Here is a 26,728-nt window from a genome sequence, read left to right on the forward strand (position 1 = left end):
AGAAGAAGAGAGGAGCGCATACAAGTGCTAACCTGCTAACTCTCCAAGCTAGCTGAGGATTTCTTGCCCCGTTTCGTTTACACGGCGTCACAAACACACACACACGCACGGCTCTTCTTCGGCGCGCTCGTCGTCATGGTGTCGCCCACGGCGGACGCCAGCTCGTGAACACCACGTCCCCGCAGTGGAGTAGCCGTGTCGCCGCGGTGGAGAGGCCGGGGCAGACCCGGGGTTCGAGGAGCGGATAATAAACAAACGGACGGGGGGCTCAGGAGGAGGAGGAGGATCGAGGAGTCGTGCAGGTTAGCTGGCCTAGCATAGCGCGCTAGCCAGGCAGGCAGCAAAGCCGGAGCGGGCGAGCTCGTCTCCCGAAAACAACAAGAAGAATGGGGTCTGTCGTCTCCACTCGGATTATTAGCTCGCTAGTGGAGTGACCTCTGAGTGTGTTTCTCCCGATGGCGAATTTCACCAATTACCAGGACGGCAAAGCCGCGATGCTGCTGCTGGAGTCGCAGCAGCAGAGGGACGTGGTGGGGACGAAGCCCGCCGCGGCCACCGCGAACGGAGACGGCGGCTCGGTCGGGGAACCCCCGTCCCCGTTGCTGAACATCGGCGGCGGAGGAGCGGGAGGAGGAGGCTCTCGTTTCCATCAGCATTTACCGCCGTCCTCCAACCACCTCCAGCACCACCACCACCTGCTCAGCCAACAACACCACCACCACCTCCACCACTCGCCGATCGGCCAGCCAAAGGATCAACAACAACAGCAGCACGGTGCCGCGGTGTCGCACCTCCATCACTACCAGTTGCCGCAACAGCAGCAGCATATTTCCGGCGAGAACACCGCGGATTCTCCGGGCAGGAGATCCACGTCCTCGGCGCATGTTGACGACCCTCTCGCTGCCCCGAGCAGCAGCAGCGGAGGCGGCCATGTATACGCGTCTGTGAGCGTCACCAACAACACCTCGGAGGCGGTGGACGACATTCGCAAGTGTGGCTACCTGAGGAAGCAGAAACACGGCCACAAGCGGTTCTTCGTGCTCCGAGCGGCCAGCCACCTAGGCCCCAGCCGCCTGGAGTACTATGACAGCGAGAAGAAGTTCAGGAATAGCCTGCGGTCTGCCGCTGCGGCCGCGGTCAGCGGTGGAGCCGTGGCCCCTTCTCCCCCGAAACGGGTTATTTACCTCTACCAGTGCTTCACGGTAAACAAAAGGGCGGATTCTAAAAACAAGCACCTCATTGCCCTCTACACTAAGGACGAGTACTTTGCTATTGTGGCCGAAAACGAGCAAGAGCAGGAGGACTGGTATGTAGCGGTGAGTGAACTGATGAGTGAGGGGAAAAAGGGTCATTTGGATTCTGATGATTTAGACGATGGATACGGTACGGTGACCCCCGGTACAGTTTTTAAGGAGGTGTGGCAGGTTAATGTGAAACCGAAAGGACTGGGCCAAACTAAAAACCTCACAGGTGTATACCGTTTATGCCTCTCCACCAAAACCCTGCACCTCGTCAAGTTGAACTCTGAAACTCCATGTGTTAACCTCCAGCTGATGAACATCAGGCGCTGTGGGCATTCGGAAAGCTTCTTTTTCATCGAGGTGGGACGCTCCTCCTCCATCGGGCCAGGTGAGATCTGGATGCAGGTGGACGATTCCGTCGTGGCCCAGAACATGCATGAGACCATTTTGGAGACGATGAAGGCGCTGAAAGCCTTTGCAGAGTTCCGGCCCAGGAGTAAGAGTCAGTCGTCGGGCTCTAACCCGTTGCCGTTCATCACCACGCGGCGTCACCTCGGAAACCTGCCGCCGAGCCAGACGGGCCTGCAGCGCCGCTCTCGGACCGAGTCCGTTGCTGGGACGCCGCCCTCTAGCAAGAGCTCCGGAGCCAGTGGCTACCGGTTCCGGACGTCCAGCGAGGGCGAGGGGACGATGAACCGGCCTTTCCGCTCGGCTACGGGGAGCCTCGTGCACCTCAACGCCGGCCGTGCTCACCTCGGGCGCCAGGAGAGCGGCAGTGGCTGCGGCAGCAGCAACGTCAACGTCGCCACGGGAAACGCAGGTACGAGCACGAGCGGCGTGGTGCGTTACGTCTCCCGCGCCATCCCGGGGTCGTCGTCCTCCGCCACCTACCACGCCCGCTCCGCGTCTCTCCCGGTGTCCCACTTCCCCTCCACCACCAGCCCTGTCAGCGTGTCGTCGAGCAGCGGCCACGGCTCGGTGTCGGACACGCTCACGCGCCCATCCAGCGCCTCCATCTGCGGCTCGCCCTCCGACGGTGGGTTCAACTCCTCAGACGAGTACGGCTCCAGTCCCGGGGACTTCCGGTACTTCCGCGTGCGGAGCAACACGCCCGACTCGTTGGGAAACACCCCGCCCATCCGTGAGGAGAACTGCCTGAGTGACTACATGGCCATGGGCTGGCACCGAGAGTCACTGGGGTCGAGCTCGTCGGGAGGAGCGGAGACGCCGCGCGATGAGACCATGTCCACTACGGAGGACGAGCGCTGCTTTTCATCGTCGTCATCGCTGAGGAGGCGGACCCACTCCTTCACCAGGCCGGGCGCAGGAGGAGCTGCGGGGGTGGCAGTCTATCAGAAGATGACCCAGACCACCTTCTCGTTGGAAGAGGGCTCAGTGGGAGAAGCAGGGCTCCCGTTTGGCAGTGGGCTCCTCCTCCGCGGGGGGCCTTCGTCTTCCTCTTCGTCGCTCCGCTCCGACTACAGCTCCTGCTCAGAGCACAGCCAGCAGAGTCGGCCCTCCACGCTCTCCCGGACGGAGCCCGGCGGCGGTGGTGTGGGCGCTGATCCCCATCACCCCTCCTCGTCTTTGGCAAAAGAAGACAGTGGCTATATGCCCATGCTGTGTGGCGTGGCGGCGTCGTCACGGGACACCCCGCCCGACTACATGCCTATGCAACCCACCTCCTACCAGCACCACGTCTCCCACTCCCCCCAGTTTCACAGCCCCGCCTTGGCCTCTCGCATGGCCCACCACCCCACCAACTCCCAGTCCTCCTCCGCGGAGTCCCACGGCTACATGATGATGCTGCCGGGGGGCGGCGGGGGTTCGCCTTCCCCTGTGCAGGCCTCCCCGAGCCCCCACAGCGGCTCCAGTGCGCCCGTTTGTGGCACAGGCAGCGCCGGCATCAGCGACAGCATCGCGGAGCGGCCCGAGAACGGCGAGTACATGGACATGTCGTACAGCGGCAGCCGTAAGCTCTCCGGCGAAGGCGGAGGATACTATGCCCTCAGCACGCCCGAGGGCACTCCGAAATCCTACAGCCCGTACTTCTCCCTCCCTCGCTCCTACAAGGCCCCGGCGAGAGAGAGAGACGAGAAGGAGGAGTACGCCGAGTATGTTCCCATGAGCTCCCCCGCCAAGCCTGTGTACTCGTCAGTCGCCGGGGCCTCCACCCCGGAGAAGAGGACCGCGGGGGGATGCGGAGGCTCCAACACCAGCACCCCATCTCATCCGCCCCCGCCCTACGGCGCTCAGCATCAGACCACGTCGGCCATGGCCGACCGGAGGGCCGTGAGACCCAACCGGCTTCCCCTGGGCAGGCGGAGCTTCCACGGCTTGCCGCGGGCTGGCGAGCCTTCCACCGCGTCCACGGGCGTGTCCGCCTCTGTGCCCGCGACCGGGAGCTCGTCCGAGGGGCCGTCCAGCCCGGGGGAGTACATCAACATTGAGTTCGGAGACCATTACCCACACCAGCAGATGCCCTCCGGCAGCAACTCCCCTCCTCCAACCCAGGCGCAGGCGACGAGTAACCAGGACTACATGAGCGTGGACGTCGGCGGAGCCGAGCGGCAGGACGGCTCGTCCGCCGGGTCTCTCGGGAAGAAACAGTCACCCAGACCCAGCCTGGTGGCGCCCTGGAACCCGCCCACCTACATCCGACCGCTCGCTGCCAACACCGCGTCGCTGGCATCCCCGGGGGTCCCAGCCGGGGGTCACTGGAGGTCGACGATGGGGGACGACTACACCGACATGACCTTTAAAGTCGCCGGTGGCTCGCGGTCGAGCCCCACGGCGATGCTGCAGCACCTGTGCGTGATGGAGGGCCGCTACGGACACGCTCCTCCCGCCCCCTCCTCCGTCTCTCCCCCTCCCCTCCCTCCATCGAGTCCCGGGCGGGCGCCGCAGCCTCCTCACCACCACCTCCTGCCGGAACCCAAGGTGGTGCGAGCCGACCCTCAGGGCAGGCGAAGACACAGCTCCGAGACCTTCTCCTCCACCTCCACCTCCGCCTCCGCTCCCCAGGCGGGAGGTGCCGCGGGCCCCTCGTCCTCGGCCACCCATCCCAGCTTGGCTCACCCCTCGGCCCCCAACGGCGGTTCTCACCCGAGTGATGGTCAGCCGACGGCCACCGCCCGGTGGGGCTCTTCGGGCTCCTTCGACAGCGTGTGGATGTCCGTGGACGGCGGGCCGGGGGGCGGAGGAGGAGGAGGGCTCCCCCCGAGAACCTCCGATTTGGACGTGACCCCCGGCGCGACGGCGTCCTCCTCCTCGGGAGGAGTGGGAGGAGGCAGCAGAATGTGCCGTAACATTTCTCTGGGCTACCAGAACGGCCTGAACTACATCGCTCTGGAGCTGAGGGAGGACGGGAGCAACGGGCCGGTCGCCGGCGCCACGGCCGCTCTGGGAGCCGGCGCAGGTGCCGGCGGGAGTTTGTCGTCGTCGTCGCTGTCGCTGGCAACAACGGCGCCGCTGCCAGAGAACGGAGCATACGCCAGTATAGACTTCACCAAATCAGACGGGGTCACCGCAACGACCAAGGGTGAGTTGTGCCCCCACTATTGTGTGTGTGTGTGTGTGTAGGGTTGACACAATTAGTACATAATCGTCTAATTGCATTTGAGGTAATCACAATTATTTTGTCTTCGTGTACATATTGAGAGTTTTCCATACATTAAAAAAAGCAGAAATAGCTGATCTTTTACAACGAATCACGAAGCTTGTAGATCAGCTAATTTCTGCAATTCTTTTTAAGTAAGTATGAAATGTATTTAAAAACAAAAATGCCATTAATATGTTGGTATATTTCAGTTATTTGTCATATCTTCCCTGTGTACACTCTTTTATTACGATACCTAAAGGCAAACAGAATTGTAATTTCTACTCATAACGTTTCCATTCCAATTACCAAGATGTCTGTGTGTGTGAAAGAGAGGGCTATTGGAGATGTTTTCTTGTTTTGTGTAGTGTGAGAGACTGTGTGTGTGTGTGTGTGTGTGTGTGTGTGTGGAAGTGTGTAAGAGAGAGCATGACTTCAGTCAATATTTCCATTTGAAATCTCATTGAAAACCAAAATATCCTTGTGCTGTGCTATTAATAGGCACATTCTCTCGGTTCCCTGCATCAGGCCTTGTCTATTTTTGATGATGGGCTCCTGTGATGTTGACAGTGGTTCTTGTGAGCGTCTGTCTGACGGCGGAGTTGATGTCTCGGAGCGGCTTCAGTGCAGAAATGTGACGGCAATACGCTCCATCTAGACGACTGTCTATCTGTGTGATTGTATTTTGGTTTGTGTTTGAGCCTGTGTGTGCGCTGCTGCTGCGCGCATGCGCTCATGTACTATTTACTCTCTGTAAGCTGAGTTGAGTGAGGTGAAGTGTGGAGTGGACACTGACAGACAAACAGGCCGTGCGTGCGTTCGTGCCTGTCTATAGATGTACGCAAGCGTAAACTGTCTGTGTGTGGGTGCAATATTTTACTCGGTGTGTGTGTGTATAGTGGTGGCATGTGTTAATGACTGTGTAAAAGGTGGTAACAGTGTTGTAGCTAGACACTTGAGTCTGAACTGTACGTGGTGTGTGTGTGTGTGTGTGTGTGTGTGTGCTACTATTGCAATTAGAAATAGAATGATTGTGTTCACTGTAGTGCTTAACTGACATACACCTGCCATACACCTTGAGTAGCAAAAATGATTTGCAGAAATTGGCAGCTATAAAAACTCATTGCTGTGCATTTGTGAGCTTGTAGATCGGCTATTTTTGGCAAACGTTCCCCCCAGAATAGGGATGCTTGGGGTTCAAGTGGTAACGAAAGTGGCATTTAAAGTTTTAAGCATATTTGGATTATCGCGATAATATTGTTAATCACAATTTATTTTGCCACAATAATCGTGACATGTAGCCTAATTTCCATGTTGTCCCATCCCTAATGCGTGAGTGCCTTTTTTTAGATTTGATGGCAGCAAAACATGCTTGTCTTGTATGTGAGCATGCACGAGTGTGTGTGTGTGTTGGCTAGGTGCACGCACACATCCAACACAGTAAATCTACAGTGTATTGGAAGGTTCAGGTTTATGGCAGTTAACCCATTTTGGGCGGGAACCCCTTTTGGTATTAGCATTATGATATGCTTTAGCTATTGAAAAATAGCAGATCTACAAGCTCATAGCACGCCACGAGCTTGTAGGTCTGCTATTTTTGAAAAATCGAAGAACACAATCATTCTATTTCTAATTGCAATAGTAGCACGAATAATTCTGAATGAATGAGTTTATTTCGAACATAAATTAAAAACAAATATAATGGGAAACAAATAAAAACATTTAACGCAAACGCATAGAAAGTCGGCAACACAACAATTGAAAAGGAGTAAGATGAAGTGTAAAAAGCCTCCTCTACTAGTAACTTAGCCACCTAACCCCCAGCATCCGTATTCCGGGAAAAGGTTAAAACCTTAGTTTGCAGACAAGCTGTAGATCGGCTATTTCCAGCGAAGATATTTCACGTATTGAGTTATTAACCACTACAACTACATACATCGTTGACTGGGGGTCTCCCAGGGCTCTGTACTTGACCGACTCCTTTTTTCACTCTATACCAAATCTCTTTGTTTTCGTTCAAATGACTAGAATAGGGATGCTACGGTTCATGTGGTACTACTAGCCTATTGTGATGCTATTGCCTGTCGGTCAGTGCTTGTTACACTGATAGAGATAACCTTTGTACTCAGTGTCACATGCACACACACACACGCGCGCGCCGCATACTACACACTACGCAGACAGGATGCATAAAAAAGACGGGCAGGGGAAGTAAACCTCAAATATAAAAAAGAAAGCAGTTCACATTCACTATTCCATCATTATTTCAGCTCACTTCTCCATTCCACACTCAGTTTATCTTCTCTCTTGTTTCTCATTCTGCTTTGCCCCCTTTCTTCCTGAGCATGTCACGCTTGTGTGTGTGCGTCTGTGTGTGAGTGAGTCAGGGTTCTCAGCAAGTGATGAGTGACTCATTTGTTTATCGTTGTGCTGAATAGAGAGTGAGAGTGTTAAACAAAAAATTGTCACTTTGTTGCTTTAGGTTAACACAGGAGATAACCGTGTGTGCGTGCGAGCATTTGGGAGTTTTGTTTTCTGCCGCTGCAAGCAGGTTCATTGACCTTTGTTTTGTGTGTATGCGAATTGACTGTGTGTGTGTGTGTGTGGGGGGGGGGGGGGGGGGGGGAGGAACTAGGCCAGATAGTTCAAGGTAACATCATAACATGAGCAAATCTTAATATCTCATTGTTCCTATTCGTACGCTCAGACATTAATCTACAGATCTGTGTGTGTGTTGGAATAAAACATATACAGTAATCCTAGTCGACAAACATTTATCGCCATGGTTTTAGTTGACGGAATCAACACTGGCTCACTGCCACCACCGCGATGAGATGAGAGATGAGATGCACTTTATTATCCCCGAATGGAAATTGATACGTTACAGCAGCATAATGTAAAATAAACGGTAAACAGACAGACAAACACACATCAGACACAAATGGACATCATCGCAGCAAGACCACAGACCACAGACACGGGACCATAAGCATTAGGGGAGAAAGAAAGTTCTCATGTGTTGTATAGTCTAATGGCGGTTGGCAAAAAGGAGAGTCTACACTGCTCTGTGTGCATTTTCGGAGGGAAAGTGAGCCTTCGTCTAAAGGTGCTCACCCTATCCTATAAGTCTCCATAAAGTGGATGGGAGGGGTTAGCCAGCATGGAGATCAGTATGTCCCTAATTCTCCTCTCTGCGACTGACTGCAGCCCCTTCATTCTGAGGCCAACAACAGAACTGTCCTTCTTTGCATTTGCATTGCATTGTTTCATGCATTGCAATTGCACTGCATGAAACGGAACACTGGGCCCAGGCCGTAGCGTAACGGTCTGGGCACCGGACTGGTAATCCAGTCGCAGTGTGCCGCGGGTTCGACTCCCGGACCCGACACGGCCTTTACTGCATGTCTTCCCCCCATCTCTCTCCCGTTTCCTGTCAGCCTACTGTCTGTCCCTTCAAAAATCAATAAAAGGCGTAAGCCGCAAAAAAAAAATCTTAAAAAAAATAAATAAAAAACGGAACACTGGTAAAACATTTTCAGTAACCTGCTACACAGAGCCTCCTCAGGAGGTACAGTCTGCTCTGTCCCTTTCTGTAGACAGCCTCTGTGTTGTCTTTCAATCCAGACCTTTGTTCAGACGTCCAGTCCACAGTTTCAACCTCTACCACCAGCTCTTTGGTTGGTCTTCCTGATATTCAGCAGTAGGTGATTTTTAGGTGACACTATGCAGTGTCCTTCCAGTGATGTAAATAGGTTTTCAATGTAATGAGTCCCGGGATGCAGGGATGGTCTTTTAGATGAGTCCCAGGGACATTTTATGAGTCCCACTTCAACGACATTACTGTACATGCCGAGTACAGTAGTGCATCCCGTGGATGCAGAGGTCGTTGTTTAATTGCGTCCCTTAACTATAAACTGCATTTTGGGATGCAAAATGCACCCTATTTTAATCTCTGTCCGTCTGAATGCGTTGATGTGGGACAAAGATGTGGCTGTGACCCCGTCTGCCCCACCGAGGGGGAAATAGACAGACATGCTGTTGACATTTGGAAACGTCATCTGTCAACAAATGGCACATTAATGATTTCTGACATGAGAGACTCTCTCATGGAGACTTCATTAGGCTTGCTTGCTTTGCTTTGTGTTTTTGACTAATTGTGTGTGCGTGCGTGCGTGCGTGCGTGCACGCAGTGGTTCCCAAACCTTCTAGCCAGTGACCCAAAAGAGAAATGTTATGTTTCCCCGCCGGGACCCAACCTGATATAAATAGCAGATCTACAAGCTCACAACATGTCGCTTTATGCCGCCTTGTGAGCTTGTAGATTGGCCATTTTCACTACTCCTTAAATATTTCTATTGTAATTTATGGAATTTATTTTATTTTTATTTGATTTCTTCATGAAAAAAATAAAATATATATATTGGATTTGTTTATAATTCATGAAAAGATATATTTTCTTTTTTGAAATGATGATTAAAAAGCTAAAATAAAGGGACTCATACAAATGTGTCTGCGACAACATGGCCTACAAATGGGTCCCGACCCAATGTTTGGAAACCAGTGGCCTAGATGAGTCAATACACGTGTGTGTGTGTGTATGTGTGTGTGCGCGCCCTTTGATGTGGCCTTCTCAGTTGTTGATGCCGTGGCGACATGTTGGGGCACTGCAGGCCCTACAGGAAACGCATCATCATCAGTCAGGAATGCACTTCCTCTCAGCTGGGCTCGACACACTGCAGCACACCTGGATCTTGACTGTGTGTGTGTGTTCTAGATTCAATAGCCCGTCCTAATGCCAATAAGCATGACTGAAGAAGGGAACGTTAATATCAAAACAAGCAGATAAGATATGAGATTATTTATCTGTGAGTGCTTGTTGTATGCTGTTGTATGCTGTTCTTAAGCAATTAACATCAATATGCCATTTTAACAACATCTCATCTCATCATGAATCGTTCTTGGTTGTCTTCATGTCTTGTGATTTGGGTTCGAGGAACCTTGTAATGTTTATTCATTAATTGAAGCCTGTTGCTAGGTGTTTTGATAAATATTGACTGGCACTGTGGCTCCAAGACGTAGGGCTGGCCGATATATAGATACTTCTTTCCATAGACCTGATTGCTTGTTTATCTCTCTCAGCACAACATCTGGAAACCCTGGCCAAAGAGACGCATGCCAAGTTGCCAACCCTGTTTGTTTTGATAGCACAGACGCTAGCAGGCAGTATGCTGCTGCCGTCATGAATTAATACAGTATTTAGCGCAATTTGCTCTCCCAACACCTTATGGATATATGTGTGGCTGGCTACCATGTCATATAAAGCAGATAGGGAGACACCAGGAAAGCACTGTTGTATAGGAATAGGAACTTAGGAAGGCTGTCCTGACTCTTTGTAAACATGCATCATGACGGTCCGACACAGACTTCTGCAGCAGCTAGACGGAAGCAATCAATCATCGGTTGTTCATGTCGGGGGGGGGGGGGGGGGGCCTTTTAATATCAGACTAATGTTGATTAATTAAAAAATGACTTACCATAGGGTAAAGGCTCATACATAGTCTGGATTTTCGGTGGTTAGGTGACCACCGAACTACAACATGACGCCACGAGCTGCGGTGAAGAGAGAACCACTGCCACCCCTCCAGCCCTTCTCTCTGTTTTTACTCACCACCGCTCAATGTAATTACAGCTCCGGTGGTCACCTCACCACCGAAAATCCAGACTATGAATAGTCAAAAGTCACTTTTTATAGGGTAAGAACTAAGAAACATCTCTTATAAAATGTATCATATGTTAAAACCTTTACAACCAGTAAAGCATCTGTGTCAAAAGAATTAGGCATAGTTATAGTCATCATAGCTTGGTTTTTATTGTATTTTCGTCAGTGGAAAAAGGTAGTCGACAAACATTTTTCGCCATAGTTTTAGTTTACCTCTCTCTTTCTGTGTGTGTGAGTCGTTCCCTGACGTTCCCACCTCTTGGGCCAAGTCTTCTATATTTACTGTTCTATTTGCAGTCGGACATGAATTTATGAGCCGTACACAGGCATGCACTCACTGTAGCCTCCACGTAACAGGACCCCCTTCCACCCACCCGTGTATGTGCGTGTGTGCATGCGTGCGCACGGGATTGTGAACATGAACTCTTTAATACAGATTAGATATGTCTGTCCACAGATGTTCGAATTATTAGCAATCATACACAGGCGCGCACACACTGAAAGAAATGCAGTATATGCATAATATATACAGTATTATGTTATTTCTTTAACCCATTAAGATCTCTACAAATGTCTTCTAAATCAGTTTTTGAAAAACTTGGCCGCCCAGAAGTAAATATTTGTATACAAATATGGCCAAAAATGTTTGTGATTGCGACACGAAGTGACTTGACCTGGGCTTGTATATCTGCTATTTTTGAACAGCCAAAGTATAAAATACTAAGTGGTTAAAATGACACACATTTCCCTTTCCCGGTTTTAATGGGTTAAAGTATGTGTGTGTATTGCACACTTTTGTGAAAATGAACTCTTTACTCACAGCGAGACGCACACAGATGTTTAAGTACACACTCACACTTGTCCACCGGAGCATTTTATTTTAGCAGGGTCTTCTCTCAAAGCAATCTCTTCTGCTGGGATTGTTGCATAATTATTAATTATCTGGGAGGTGGAAAAGAAACCCAGGTGTTGAGATGGCTTAAGCAATCTGACACTTTGACTGGCCGGTGGGCCCACTGGCCCCCCGGTGGGCCCACTGGCCCCATTGGCCCCCCGGTGGGAATTGGACACCCCACGTTGGCAGGGTTGGTACCACGCTACCAACTAAGTGGGTTAAAGTGGCACAGGCACTGGCATTAACCCCCGTCTCCTGACCCTAGCAGGAAGAGATTCATTTTTAAAGGTAGGGTAAAGGTCCCTGCACACTGCTGCGTTTTTCAGATTTTTAGCTGCATTCTTCCGTCGGTTTACCCCCCAAAAAAAAACATCCAGTGTTCAACCACCTTAAGTGTGATTATCTTGTGATAGTAATCATTGCTGTATAGAGTGTTTGTTCAATAACAGGGCGGTCTCACTGTCTCTCTGGCGCTTTAATAAACAGAAAATAGATTTTCAAAATTGAAAAAGTTTCAGCCAATCAGGAGAAAGTAGCCATTTATCAGCTTCATTTTTTGTGTGTTCCAGTTCCAATTTTGTCTGCTCACTTCTTTGTGTCATCACTTACAGTTTTACATGTTTAATCTGTATCCTGACTTCTCTATCGGATAAAATTGATATCCCAACCTGAAAATGCATTTTCTGTTTAATAAGAAGCTGGAGAGACATGGAGACTCTGTTACCGAACAAACACTCCATGGCAATGAGTACTATCGCAATATAGAGGGGTTTAACACTTGTTTAAACCAAATAAAATCACTTAACCTACCACCCTGGTCCCTGCTAGATAAAACCTGGCCATTCCTTTGGCAGATAACCCACTGGTAACCAGTAACTATGCGTTGTGCGTTCCCATTCTGTTCTCCCAAATCTAGCTTAACCCATTTTGACCTGAGTTCAGATTAAAAATAATGTCTTCTACATCCTGACAGTTTTCTGAAAAAGCTATGTTTCTATGTCAGGCGTTCTTCGATCTTTCAAAAATAGCAGAACTACAAGCTCGTAGCGCAAAATGGGTTAACTCCCATTCAGGACGGGAACCCCTTTTGGTGTTTTTAGCATTATGTTATACTTGAGCTATTGAAAAATAGCAGATCTACAAGCTCATAGTGCGGCACCGAGTGCTACAAGCTTGTAGATCTGCAAAAAAAAAAAATCGTGAAAATGTGGAGCAAATCTTTGAATATATATTCTTTTAGATGTTAGATGAACGCTGATTACATCCGAATGATACGGACTATGGAAATTCTGCCTGTGGTGCTTTAATCGGATAGGTCCAGAGATGTGTACTGTTTTTTGTGAGATCTGCACAAAAGCTGTAGGTGGAAGTGCAAAAAGTGTGTTCTGAAGAAAAGGAAGGAAAATCTATCCTGACGTACTTGATGTGAGTTTTCGCATTTTCCCATGTAAGTGGATGGGTAATTTTAATGCACTAATAAATTAATTATCAATCAATAATTTGTTAAAGTGAAAAAAGGGCTTCGTTAAGACCTCCGTAATTTTATGGTCAATTCCTGTGTGAAAAGTGGGAGCGATTGGGCAGGCAGTGCCCCACATTGAGTGAATTATAGTATGATGATGATGATGATTTGGCCACCGAGCTCCATCTCAAAATATTTAGTTCCAGGGACCTCCCAGAAGCAAAGATTTGAGTTAAAAACGTTGGCTGTGCCTGTGAAAGAATATATATTCAAAGATTTGCACCACATTAATAAATTAATTAAAAATGCCAGATCTACAAGCTCGTAGTGCAGCGAGTGCTGCGCTATGAGCTTGTACATCTGCTGCTATTTGTCCATAGCTAAAGTTTAAAAATAATGGTTAATGTGGTTAAAAGCTAAAGTGACACAGATCCGTTCCAGGTCTTAAATGTTCTTTTGCATTTTCAAACGCATTGCTAATGTGACACGTTCACACTGAGGCTATGGCTATTTGGGGAGTCCTTGGCACCGGAACCAAACGTTAAGGGAAACCCTGGCGTAATCTACTACCAGTCACTCCTACTTCTGGGCGTCAGGAGGATGGTAGCTAATTCAGTCGTTTGTTACGTATAACCTGCCAGTCGGCTCCCTGCTCCAGAGACGTTGCGTTTTTGGGGCTCGACCTGCAGCTGTCTGGTGCTCGCTCGTTACCCAGAAGGACATGTTGCGTCTCGTTGGTGATAAATGGAGCAGGTTACTGTAAGCTGTGTGGAATGAGTCAGACGTTGGTTTTATGTGTAGTTCACTTCTCATACTGTTAGGTAGGTCTTCCAGAACACCTTTTAGCTCGAGACCCCCACCCCCCCTGTTATGTCTCCCTGGGAAACAAACCAGTGAAAATAGCTGATCTACAAGTTCACTGCGATCGTGCGATGAGCCTGTAGATCAGCTCAACAAAAACAAACTTACTGATTATTTTAATGAAATTCTCTGATTAAATATTTGAATTTGTTTTTGAATTTATGGACAAAACATAATACATACATCAGTGTGATTTTTATTTTATTTTTAATCGTAATGTTTTAAAACAAAATAGTACTGGTCAAGATTTAGAAGGCATTTGTAGAATCGTCCTCAGGTCTAAATGGGTTAAGGGGGTAGTTGCTCGCGACCCATAAAAATGGGTCCCGACCTTAGAGTATAAATATAATAGAGACGTCACCGAGAGGAAACCCTGAGGCCAAATGGACAGCGCTGGTCCCGTTGACTAACATTGCGCAAGTTCATGTTATCGGGGCGATGACACGTGAACGCCGTTTCATAAGTGAGCGCGTGCAATGATAATCAACGGCCAAGCGTGTTCACGATTTGGCCCAATCCATCCCAGAATGCACTTTGTTTCCTACCCGGAAAGAGGAGTGAAATCGCCTCATGCGCTTTTGAGCAACTTGATGCAAGTGGATGGGAGGAGAAATCCAGTGACGTCTCTATTAATATACGTGTACTCTTAAGGACCCGAACCACTGTTTGGGAAACTGTGTTCCAGAACACACTGCTAGGCTCTCTCTCTCTCACTCACACACACACACACACACACACACACACACACACACACACACACACACACACTATCGCTCTCCGTTCCTCTCTTGCTCTCTCTCGTTGTTTACTCGTTCTCTACTCTCTTTCTTTACCTCATGTTGAGCCTTTCTTTTTGTGTCTGCATCCCCTGTCTTATCCTTCACTCTGGTTCCCCTGTATAGGGATGGAGCTCGTTCATTTTGATTGATAACCTTATCGAGCCGGGTCCTTATCGAGCCCACTATCGAGCATTTGCAATTTTCTTTGTGGAAAGCTGGGAGACAATACATTCTGAACAGGACCTTATTTTTATTGGCCAGTTCGACCCAGTTGTGAGTTTGTATGCCATGACACACACACACACACACACACACACACACACACACACAGAGAATATGCATATCTTTTCTATAATCTTCTCTTTATTTTAACCATCCCTTGCACTACATGTTCCTAGGGCCTTGGCTTGAAATACAGTACTTTTCTAACAGACAGAGGGAACTGTTAATATTGTGTACCGTCACTTTAAAAGCGTAATGTATACGTCATCGTACGACGGTGTCATGCACCAAAAATAGCCAATCTACAAGCTCACACTGCGTCTGGTTGCACCGCGTTGTGAGCTTGTAGATCTGCCTTACGATAGACCGCTCCGTCAGTCAGTCAGACAGACAACAAAGCCCAAATAAATTAATGAATGAAGAAGCCGCTTATATCGCTTTTGCTCCGTGGATGGGACATTTACATTTAAAAGCTATCTGATCGACACGATAACTAACCTGACGCTGCCAGATCCAAGAAGCTTGCTACACAAATTTGTTTCACAGCTTATTGGGATCTGGGATCGCGGAAGCAAATTCGATGACGGGGCTGTTCCTTTTTTTCAAGATACTTGGTAGATGATTGGATGGGACCGTCTGTCTATCACCGTGTGGGCGTGCAAACACAACCAATCATATTGACGTGTCTAGATAGCTTCACATCCGGTTTCGCACATATCCCGCCCTTAGCTCACGCTGATTGGTCCGGTACGGAACGGATTTTTGTCAGGTCAACTGCCTGAGAGATCCCAGATGATTGCTGTGTTGGGAAACATGGTTACCCAATACCGCCCTCATCTGGCAGGTTAGGTTACACGATAACAGCATGGTTTTGAAAACATGACCAATGACAAAAAACTCCCATATCTGCTGGGCGAAGTACAACAATGTGCAAACACAGCAGCAAGATTTGTGATCTGCTGTGATAGGAGAAGGATATCAAATTAAGCAATAAGCCACGAGAGGTCTCAGGTAGCTCAAGTAGCTACGCTTTGCGCCACCAGAGCGAGCGAGCCAGAGCCACAACACTTCCTTGTTTTGCTCCGCAAGTAGCCTATGTGACGGGAGAATAGCGCTTGATATCTTTACGGGGCTGCCTGGAGCCACACATTCAGTCATATGAGCCGGGCGGTGCTTAGACGCCCGCACGGCATGTGTTTGTAAAGCAATCAAGCGCTCCCCTTCCCCAGTTCAGCTACAAGGCTGCAGGATCATACAAAGTGATTGAAGGAGTGGGTTATCGGTGAAATTTACACCGGTCACGTGACGGTAACCAGCCAATCAGAATGAAGTATTCGGACTACCCGTTTTAGAATGGAACACAACCACCCTAAAGACTAATCATTGTGTATATTCCTGCACTATACCTGCATCGAGTGATCTTGGTACATAGAAGTTGATCTATTGAAGATCCTGACCTTCAAAGTACATAATTTTTGTTTTGATTGTATTACTGTATTGTTCTTTCTGCTTTGGCAATGTAAACGTATGTTTTCTCATGCCAATAAAGCCCTTTGAATTGAATTGGTTGTGTGCATAATCCTACGTTAGCTTCCATGCTAGCTGTTTCAGCTTAACATGTCTCACAAGTTCATTATTGCATTTAGCTCCCCTCTTGTTTTTTAAACATTTCCACGGCGCAACCATAACGCAACCACCCGTCGCGTTTCGGCCCCTTACCACCGTGGCCAGTCAGTTTAGAGCTTGCCCAGTTTAACTTCGAAGAGAGGGGGGTGAAAAAACAGCAAAAGATAGCCTACTTTGGCAGCCCTCGTGCATGCACATTTCTGTTAGTAGCAAACTACGGCATGTAAAGACGACTTTGTTTTAAACCCATTCACACGTCGGCAAAACCGTTCACACCTCGTTGGAGATGCGCTGCCACCCCCCCCCATCAATAATTTAATCCACGCTACGCACCTGCCCCTTACTATATAACGAGCGGCCCAAGACGTCGGCTGCTGCGGCTATACCCGATAACATGCTCGACACGCCAAAAGCTTATTGATACTCGGGTCTCGATAAATGCCGAACCGGGTTTGTAATGGATTTTCGGGGCTCCATCCCTACTCCTGTCTGCCCATTCCCTGTCTTATCCTTCACTCCGGTTCTTCTGTCTGCCCAGCCCTCTCTTCCAGAGGCACTGCAGTGAGAGAGGAGAGGTTTTACAAGCGAGCCCCTCAACTTACTGGAATGTCATGTTAGATAACTTTACTGGGAGAGTGTGTGTGTGTGTGTGTGTGTGTGTGTGTAAGACGGTCAAGAGAGAGACAAACAGTGACAGGCTAACGGAGAGACAGACGGACGGGACTCGTTAGGATTTGAATATAATATACATTCAATCATTATACAGTAGACTGAATGAAAGTAGTAATAATACTATTTTTAAGTAGCGAAAATAATTATACGACACCATTATTGGAAATTGGGTCTGAAATGGAACCCGGAAACTCACCCAACGAGAGAGAGAGACACACTCACACAGAAAGAGAGGGAGAGAGAGAGAGATAGGGAGACACTCGCACAGAAAGAGAGAGAGGGAGAGACTCACTCACACAGAAAGAGAGAGAGAGAGAGGGAGAGACTCTCACTCACAGAGAGAGAGGGAGAGACCCCGACAGAGAGAGAGAGAGAGAGGGGAGGGAAGGTAATGGAGCTAATTTCCCAGCAGACACCAGGCTGATGTCAGGGTGACATGTTCCCCTGTCTGTCTCAGTGTTTATTTAGTCGACAAAAACTATGAGGAAAAAAATGCAGACTTTTTTTACTGGTGAAACTAAGCAAAATAAAAACTAAACTATGATGACTAAAACTATGACTAAATATATACTGACAATTTCATCAACATAAAAACTAGACTAAAGTGTTATGGAGGGACTAGTGGAGAAGGGATCCAGTAGAACTAAAACAAGTCATGTGTGTGCGTGAGACGGAAAAGATCTTTGTACATTGGCTACATTCCACCAAGTGAAAGTCGGCCATTTCAATGGCATCACATCCCACCATTCTTTAGCCACGACTAAATCAACTGTATATTTAGTCAGATCACAATCTAATGATATTTAGTCAACTAACACTGGTCTGTCTGTGTGGTTGTTATGGAGGGACAGAATGAGACTCGGTTAGACTGAGGTAACACTGGTCTGTCTGTGTGGTTGTTATGGAGGGACAGAATGAGACTCGGTTAGACTGAGGTAGAGGAAGCAAGAGGATGAGATGTGGGGGACAGAGAGAGGGGGGGGGGCAGAGGGAGAGAGAGAGAGAGAGTGGGGACTGAGGGAGAGAGAGTGAGTGGGGACTGAGGGAGAGAGAGAGTGAGTGGGGACTGAGGGAGAGACTGAGGGAGAGAGAGAGTGAGTGGGGACTGAGGGAGATTGAGTGGGGACTGAGGGAGAGACTGAGGGAGAGAGAGAGTGAGTGGGGACTGAGGGAGATTGAGTGGGGACTGAGGGAGAGACTGAGGGAGAGAGAGAGGGGGGACCGAGGGAGAGAGAGAGTGGGGACTGAGGGAGAGACTGAGGGAGAGAGAGGGGGGACAGAGGGAGAGAGAGGGGGGGGACTTAGGGAGAGACTGATGGAGAGAGAGAGGGGGGGGCAGACTGAGAGTGAACAAGTGATGGAGAGAAGGAATGGAAAGACACAACAGACATTGAGACAAAGAAGGAGTGAGCAAAGATCTGTTCACTAATGCAGAGGGGTGTGTGTGTGTGTGTGTGTGTGTGTGTGTGTGTGGAGGGGGTCAGCTGAGGCTGGTGTACTGAGGAGCTTGTTTTGATTAAAGTCCGGGTGTGTCACCAGAACCCAGAGACCTCTCTCTCTCTGTGTCTCTCACCCTCTAGCTTTTTTCCCTATTCTATCCCTTTGTCTCTCCTTTCCATGCTGTTTATCTCATCCATCCATCCATTCATCCATCCATTCCTCTCCCTCCATTCCTCTCTCCTCATCGCTCCGCTTCCCCTCTTTCTTTCTCATATCTTCATCCCTCTCTCGCCATCTCTATGTTACAAATCGCATTCTTTTTACAGTAGCCTCTCCATCCATTTCTGCTTCTGTGTGTGTGTGTGTGTGTGTGTGTGGGGCATGCGTGCGTGCAGAGTTCCAGCAGCTATATTGTAGTTCATTGTTGTGGTGGACAAAGCATCCCACTGCCACAGAGTCAATCCAGGCCACAGACCCACAACCAAAACAACTACCATCCCTATTCCCCTAAATACAAGCCTGACTCTGCACCATTTGGCTGCAGTGTCATGTAGAATATCCTCTATGCTATTCATGAAAGAAAAAAATATATATTTTATTATTTTCTCCAAAAGTAATTGTATAATTTCCCCTCTTGTGTATCGTGCCTGTCACCACTGCTGTTCTTGTGGAGGGCAGAGATCCCAAAACGCAGTTTATAGTTAAGGGACGCAATAAAACAACGACCTCTGCATCCACGGGATGCACTACTGTACTGTTTTTATTCTAGTTTATTTTAATGATTTATTCTGTTTTCTACATTAATATAACCACATTATAACCATGTAAAATGAAATGGGAGTTAAATGCTGCAATTTCTAAAAGACCATCCCGGGACTCATTACGTTGAAAACCTATTTACATCACTGGGAGGGTGTGGAGTCCTGCTGTGGGTCGGGACCCATCTGTCGGTCACAGACCACCAATGAGTCACGACTCGAGTAAAAATCCCATTATCCTTTTACTACATTAAAAAAATATGGTAGCGCACAGTCTGTAGCGCTGTCTCCTCACAGCTAGACTGTCCTGGGTTTGATTCCTGCTAGGGAAGTTGTGGTCGTGTTCTCTCCTCCGTGTCATCAGTGCCCATACCCTGGGCAGGGTTGGCAAAAGGGCCTTTCTGTGTGGAGTTTGCATGTTCTCCCCCGTGTCCCCTAGGGTAGGTACCCTCACAAAATACATGCCGTAATCCTGGTCTTTATACTGCGTCTACTAATGTCTCACTGTCTCTCTTGTCTCTCTCAGATTGACTTGTTTGCTAATGTCTCACTGTCTCTCTTGTCTCTCTCAGATTGAAGGACGGAGGTACGACAGAGAGAGGCCCCCCTCCTCATCTCTCCACTCTCCCCAGTGACCTTTCACCCACCCCACCCCCCTCCTGCTGATGAACCTTGACCTTCACTCAAACCGAGATGCTGCTGCTCTCCCCTCTCCCTCTGAAAACATCATGATCAACGCTCACGCCGGTCGGACGGACGGACCCACGGACGAACGACAAGAGGCTGCTTGCAGTTCTGTTGTTTCTGACGTAATTCATCCTTTACTTTCATCTTACATTTGTTGTTTTTTGTATATATATGTTACAGTACGATAGAAAAAAGACACAGTCGGGTTGAAAAAGGAGTGCTCGTTTTCTTCTAGTTCACCTCCCCCGACGCTCGGCACGGCTCGCTTTAGCTCGCTCGGCGGTGAATCCTGTGGCTGAAGTCACCTTCCGGCTGCGTGTCTACGACGTTGAAACCGAGTGCACCTTTTTCAATCTGACTGGTTTTCCCATCATACTGTGACACACGGTACGATATATTAGTATTCTTTCTCGGCAAAGCCACCAACCCGACCCACTTTTCTTTTCCACTCGACGCTGTCGGCGCACGCTGCCTCCTTCCTTGTTCTTCTTCCTCGTCGTCTCATGCCTCTCAAGACAAAATGGCCACCTGCCAACGGACTGTGGACGAGTGCGAGCCTGGGACAGACTGAGATCGTTTTTATTTTTTTCTCCTTCATGTATTTTATATCGACAGCACAGCACTCGTTGTGCTACTCGTTTTAGTCCGCACTGTATAAAAAAAAGGGAGGCTGGTAAAATGGTGAGCAAAAAGGCATTACGGTACAGAAAGTGAAAGTAGTTTTGGAGAAAAAAAAGAAAAAAAGATGCATTGGACAAAAAAAAAAAAGTTATTTTTTTAAATACCTGCTTTTTGTCCCATCCCTGATACGGTACCATAGAATTTATAAGTGGTTGATGAATTTGTAGTACATTTATTTCTGTTTGGCTCTTCTGTTTTTGAGTGGAATAGCCCTAACCACACCAAAAAGGGTCGCCATACAACTCCTTGGGTCCAAACGGCTGCGAGGAGTTGCATATTGGTGACCCTTTGGTGTGGTTTTGGGCTTTAAAAATTGCATAATCTCATGGCTGGATCCATTTATTTTCAGTTGACGAGTAGTTGTTGTTGTTTTCCATTGCACCAATACCGCACCGGTACCCATATTGGAGCCACGGCGCTGTAGACACGGTACGGAACCATTCTTCTCAGTGGGAATAGCATATCATGCTAACTGTGCCTGCGTGGGTGTAGCACGGTACCCTTAAGTGGAAGAACGAACGAAGCATCAAGTGTTACTCTCCTCATGCTCTCTTAGCAAATATTTATTTATTGTGTCACAATAGCTTATGGTATCCTGATACATTTCTTCGCGAGCTGTTTTAGTATTACATGACGGTACTGCACTTCAGTCGGGGTCGGAATAGAACGCTAGCCCAAACGACGGCCAAATGCTGGTCAGGTTTGCCAGTGACTGGGAAGTGGGTGTAATCTCCCTCCTACGTTGTCACAGAGATGTCCTATTCTATTCTGTAAATCATACCTGGTTGGTGAAATAACTATAATGACCAGGTGTACTTCGTAAGCTTTCCAACCCCTTGTGATCGGTGAATGATAGCGTTGGTTTCCTGCCCTGATAACTAGCCCAGTTCATGTTTATCAAGGTCATTTCCTCAGTGAGTTTATGTTTTGTTTTGTTTTATCTCCTACGGTCCACAGCACAGTTCAAGCAGTGCGAGAGTGCGTCTACACACCTGCGTAAATGCGTACTCGGTGCACACACCTTCGAAACCTGAGCATATAGTTGCACAAATGGGTAGGAGAACCGATACATGGAAGTTTCACTCAAATATGATCACTCGCAGAACACACTAGAACAGTGGTTCCCAAACTGTTTCATGTCAAGGACCCCCAAATCGACACCCAATCGTAAAATATATGCCAAGGACCCCCAAAAGAGAATCTTTTTACGGCTCTTAACAGTGATTTTCAACCACTTTAATTTCAAGGACCCCCCAATTTGGCATGCATTAGGCTACGGACCCCCATTTAATGGCATTTCTATCTCTGGGACCCCAATTCATATTGTAAAATCAATGTTAATTTAACTCAGAGTGAATTTGTACACTCTCTGAGTTATAGACCCATAAAGCTCCATTTGGTTCCTAATTATCATTTAGCCGGCGACCCCCTGGAACTCTCTCAAGGACCCCTAGGGGCCCCTCCGGACCCCACTTTGGGAACCACTGCACTAGAAGAGAAGGCTGCGAAGTGGGCTGGAAAAAGACACTCACCCCCCACGCCTTCATAACAGGCACATGTCCCAAACACCATGCATACATACATACAGACATGCATACAGTAACTAGCATGAAGGCAAAGGACGCACACACACGCGTCACGAACACATAGCACGCACACATGACACATCACTTACGCATAACATGTCACATAACATGCAGGTCAGGTTCTGCTCTGACTGCATGACACACACACACACACACACACACACACACACACACACACACACACACACACTGATAGTCACAAGGTTGGGCAGCTCCTGTGACGTCTGGCTGAAACACACATACACGCGCGCACGCATGCACATACAAAGCGTCTGCATAGTGCATACATACATACATGCATGCATGCACCAGGCACACGCAGCACATTGGCTCAGGCGCGCGCACACACACACACACACACACCGTGTCCGTCAGTGAGACTGGATGACGTAAAGAGGTTTCCAGTAACCTGAGCCTGGGTCCCAGGTGCAACGTGCTGGGCATTCTTACCCTGTCGCAACCCTACATACACACACATGGTCAGACAGCCACACACACACACTTGGACAGCAGACCCACATTAGCGCCTCAGCCAGTGCTTGCTTGCTCTCTCTTGCGCATGCACACACACACACACACATACACAGGGACGACTGATACACCCATATTTAGCCATTCTACTCACTCTGCTCTCCCATGTCTGCCGATGTTTTCGCAGATAAGACGACATGCTCACACACACACACACACACACACACACACACTAACTACGCTGATACGAGGTAACCCTCCCCACTGTTTGGTGCTCTCCCCACTCGGTCAGTGTGACATTTGAAAGTCACAGTACGCCCAATGCATTTCATTTCATTAACTTGCAAATCGCCGGAGGCCAGTCAAGAAGTAGTAGGTTCGACAAGTTTGTTTTGAACTCCAACCGTGTGCCAGGCGGGCAGGGTTAGTCACACAAGACAAGCCAGTGATTGTATGAAAAGTTTTGCAGACAATTGCAGTGTTTTTGACAGTTTGCTTTTTCTGTGATTTAGCTGCTCACCTGCGACTGTCTACATCGGCCCCCATGCAGTAAGCACCACCCACCCGCTTCCGCTATGTCCTTGGAGACCGAAACCAATGTTAATAAGCACTTGGAACTATTGTTTGATCCAGGAAACTGGATCGCAGTGCCGATTTCGTCGAAAATAAACTGTAAATGTAGTCGACTAAACTCTTATATTTAGTCGACTAAAACTATAAAACATTTCAATGACTGAAATATGACAAAAAACAAAATGACATTTCATTCAAAATACTATTTTGCAGGCAAAATCAACACTGGATAGGAGAGAGCAAACTGTTTATTTTTTTTGTTGCATACCAGTATATACAGTAATTATTGTTTAATCTTTACGTACTGGATGGGTGTTTGTTTTTTTATTGCATCAGAACAGTCCAGCTAGCATAAACTACAGATACGGTACCCCAAAAACTATTTAACATTTCAGACACTTTGTTGTGTTGTCGGATGCGGCAAGCAGCGCTCAATTGGTACAAGCACTTTTCCCTCCATTTAAATTCTCAGCGAGGACTGAACGACAAAGGGAGAGACAAAATATGTATCCAGGCCAATATTCTGGCATGTGTTTGTGGAGAGGAAACAAGAGGTGCAAATCATTTCTCACGGTACTTTCTTTTTTGTGTGGCTGTAATTGAATATGAGGAGCTTGACAGTGATAATGAATCATTCGCTACTATTTGTCGGTACGGAAATAGGAGAAATTGCCCTCTGTGACCCTAACCTCCCCCCCCCCCCCCACCCCTATATAACAACGCCCTCTCTTACTCCCGCCCTCTGGAATAGGGTTACTCACTTAGACTTGTACGACCCATGTTTTAGATGGTTCAGTCCGTGAGTGGGGGGGATTGAACCCCTAAAAAAGGTGAATATTTGATGTGGAAAAAAAGACAATTTTCTGGGTTTAAAGACGGTATTGACCCTGTCACGTGTCTTATATTTATATGAGCATTATAACTTTTTGTTTTATTTGTTCCTCTTCCCATCTCTCTAATGAACAAAGAATTTAATCTACAAAGACTTAAGTCTGTGTGTGTGTGTGTGTGTGTGTGGGGAGGGGAGGGGGGGGGGAGTTCTGGAAGACTTATTTTTTTCTTTCCCCTGTGTACTTAAGTTAATAAGGAAGTTTGTTTGCTTTTATTTTTATGACTGCCACATACATTGTGATTATATATATATATATATATATATATATATATATATATATATAAAATCTGTCCTCATGTTAAACTGCCCTCTTCATTATGTTAAAATGTTAAATGAAAAGGATTTAATCTGATCCTGCAGTTCTCCTCCAGCCCTAGGAACCAGAATGCTGTTGGTTTCCCAGTTTGAAAATCGATGCCCATACTAAGTTATACAATGTGAGTTAAGAACCTCTTGTTCTGATTCCATACCAATTCTGCATACACCCCCCCCCCCCCCCCGCCAGTTATAAATTCTGACATGTATTCATCCCAATAATCCCAGAAGAGTAAATGGAAGTCAAAGTTGGAAAACAAGAACCACCCTAGTATATGTATTCTACTTGCATTACATTGATTACAGTTCTGCATCAAGTAAGCAGTTTGTTTTATTTTATATTTTAGATATTGTGATTTATTTTGTACCTATAGTTTACAGAGGGATGATAATCATTTGTTTTATTTTACGATTGTTGTTGGAAAGGGGCAGGTCTTGTTAAGACAGATGTTTTTGTTTGGAAGAAAGATGGAGGGGGAAACAATTTGCAAAGGGGGTCGAGGGGAGAGTAAGTAGGCTTTTTTTTGCAGTTTTTCTTTTTTGTGGGGTTTTGTAAGAAAAAAAAAAGAGGGATAACCGTTCCCTTTGCCTAATGTTTTACTTTCATAACTATATTACACATTACATGCTGCTGTGGCGTACACGATTTGAATGCTGTTGGTGGCAACTGTAACTCTGACAACGTCGATGGCGACGATAATATGTTCATCATCCGGCTACCGGACCCCGGGTCACTTAGACCCCATTCCTGAATCTTCAGGAATATATTTTGGCACGCACTCTGCCTGCCCGGGTCCATCCCTTAATGGGAGAGAGGGGCGGCTTTCTGAGCTGTTCTAAATCCTCTCCCCTCTTCTTAACCCCCCCCCCCCCCTCCCCTGAGTTGAATGCTGTCATTTATTAGCTTTACGGAAAGAGAAGGCGGTTAAAAAAAAAAGAAGAAAAAAAAGCGGTGACGATGACAATACTGTGGAGGCGAGTAATACTTCGTATGTGCATTATTTTTCGCAACGTACGTCCTATACGCGATATATATATATTAAAAAAAACATAATGGGCTTCATGTACGCCATTTTGGAAATAACTTCCTACTTCCGGGGCTCTTCCGACTTTCTTCACCGCTGTGTTGCCGCTGATACTAATTAAGGCTCGGTTCCGTTTAGTGTACAGTGGTAATCCAACTTTTTAATTTCAAGAACCCCCGGGCCATAACTGTGAGAGTGTACAAATGGAACCAAATGGACCCTTACGTTGTACACTCTCGGAGTTACACACCTCCTGTACGGGGCCATTTGGAACCCACTCAAGGACACTTTGAGAGCCACTGGTGTATCTGAGTGTTACCAGTGAGCCAACAGCAGCACCCTGACTCTGTTTGACCAGAATGGAACAGCCTTAATTAGGGCTCGGAAGTACAGTAGGAAGATGTTATTTCCAAAATGGCGTATATGTGCGTAGAGCCTACTGGAAGAGAGACAGAGAAAAAAACAAACGGTTATGGAATAGAGGAATGGAAAACTCTACTGTACATAAGGAAATTCAGTTGTTGCTTTTTCCCCCTTTTTTTTTCTTTTTTTTCATGTCATGATTGGCTGGTGCCTCAGTACAGCGACCCCCACCCTCCTCCAATTTTTTGTTTAGTTTTGTTTACTTTTTCGACTCTTTCTCTCCTGTTTTTGTTTCGTTTTCACGTTGGGAGGGAAAGGGGGGACACAGGAGTGTTTCTCCGGGGAGGTGATTTGAGCATTGGCATAGTGTTTCTATTTATCAAGACTTTTTTGCTTTCAATAGAGCTATTGCAATAAAAATGTGTTCATGTACGACCGTCGCCTCAGCTCTCCTTTATTTGTGTGTGTGTGTGTGTGTGTGTGTGTGTGTGGCTGTGAATTCGATTCCAATTCTTGAGGTCACGATTCGATTCAACTCTATTCTCAATCCAAAAACAAATTTATTTTTTAAATTCAAAAGCATTTATTTTCCAGATTCAAAACGATTCTCTATTCAAAATGATTCTCGATTCAATACATAGGATTTCATCACAATCTACTCCAGCCAACTGAAGTGACTATACTACAGAAAATGACTGAAGACATGATGTTTACTGTGATTAGGGTAAGCTTACATTTCATATCACAAACACCATGTAGTGAAAACTCCTGTAACTGTAACCAGAAAAAAATCTTTTGGATTTTGAATCATTCATAACGGGATTCTCGATTCTAATTAGAATTTTTTTGACACCCCTACACG

At 47.4% G+C, this 26,728-nt stretch overlaps 1 protein-coding gene across 1 annotated transcript; it reads left to right on the plus strand.

Moving 5' to 3' along the window:
* On the plus strand, positions 1–26,301 carry LOC310875868 (insulin receptor substrate 2-B-like). Its single transcript, XM_083789285.1, has 2 exons — positions 1–4,782; positions 19,846–26,301. Exons 1-2 carry the CDS (start codon positions 456–458, stop codon positions 19,848–19,850), a joined length of 4,332 nt encoding a protein of 1,443 aa, XP_083645411.1. The 5' UTR covers positions 1–455; the 3' UTR covers positions 19,851–26,301.
* Positions 26,302–26,728: the final 427 nt, after the last annotated feature.

Source organism: Protomyctophum parallelum, assembly GCF_964188405.1.
Source record: "Protomyctophum parallelum genome assembly, chromosome: 18".
Lineage (NCBI taxonomy): Eukaryota > Metazoa > Chordata > Actinopteri > Myctophiformes > Myctophidae > Protomyctophum > Protomyctophum parallelum.

What these genes read in the sequence shown, in the direction of transcription:
- LOC310875868 (XM_083789285.1), top strand. Translation starts at nt 456, where the DNA reads ATGGCGAATTTCACCAATTACCAGGACGGCAAAGCCGCGATGCTGCTG.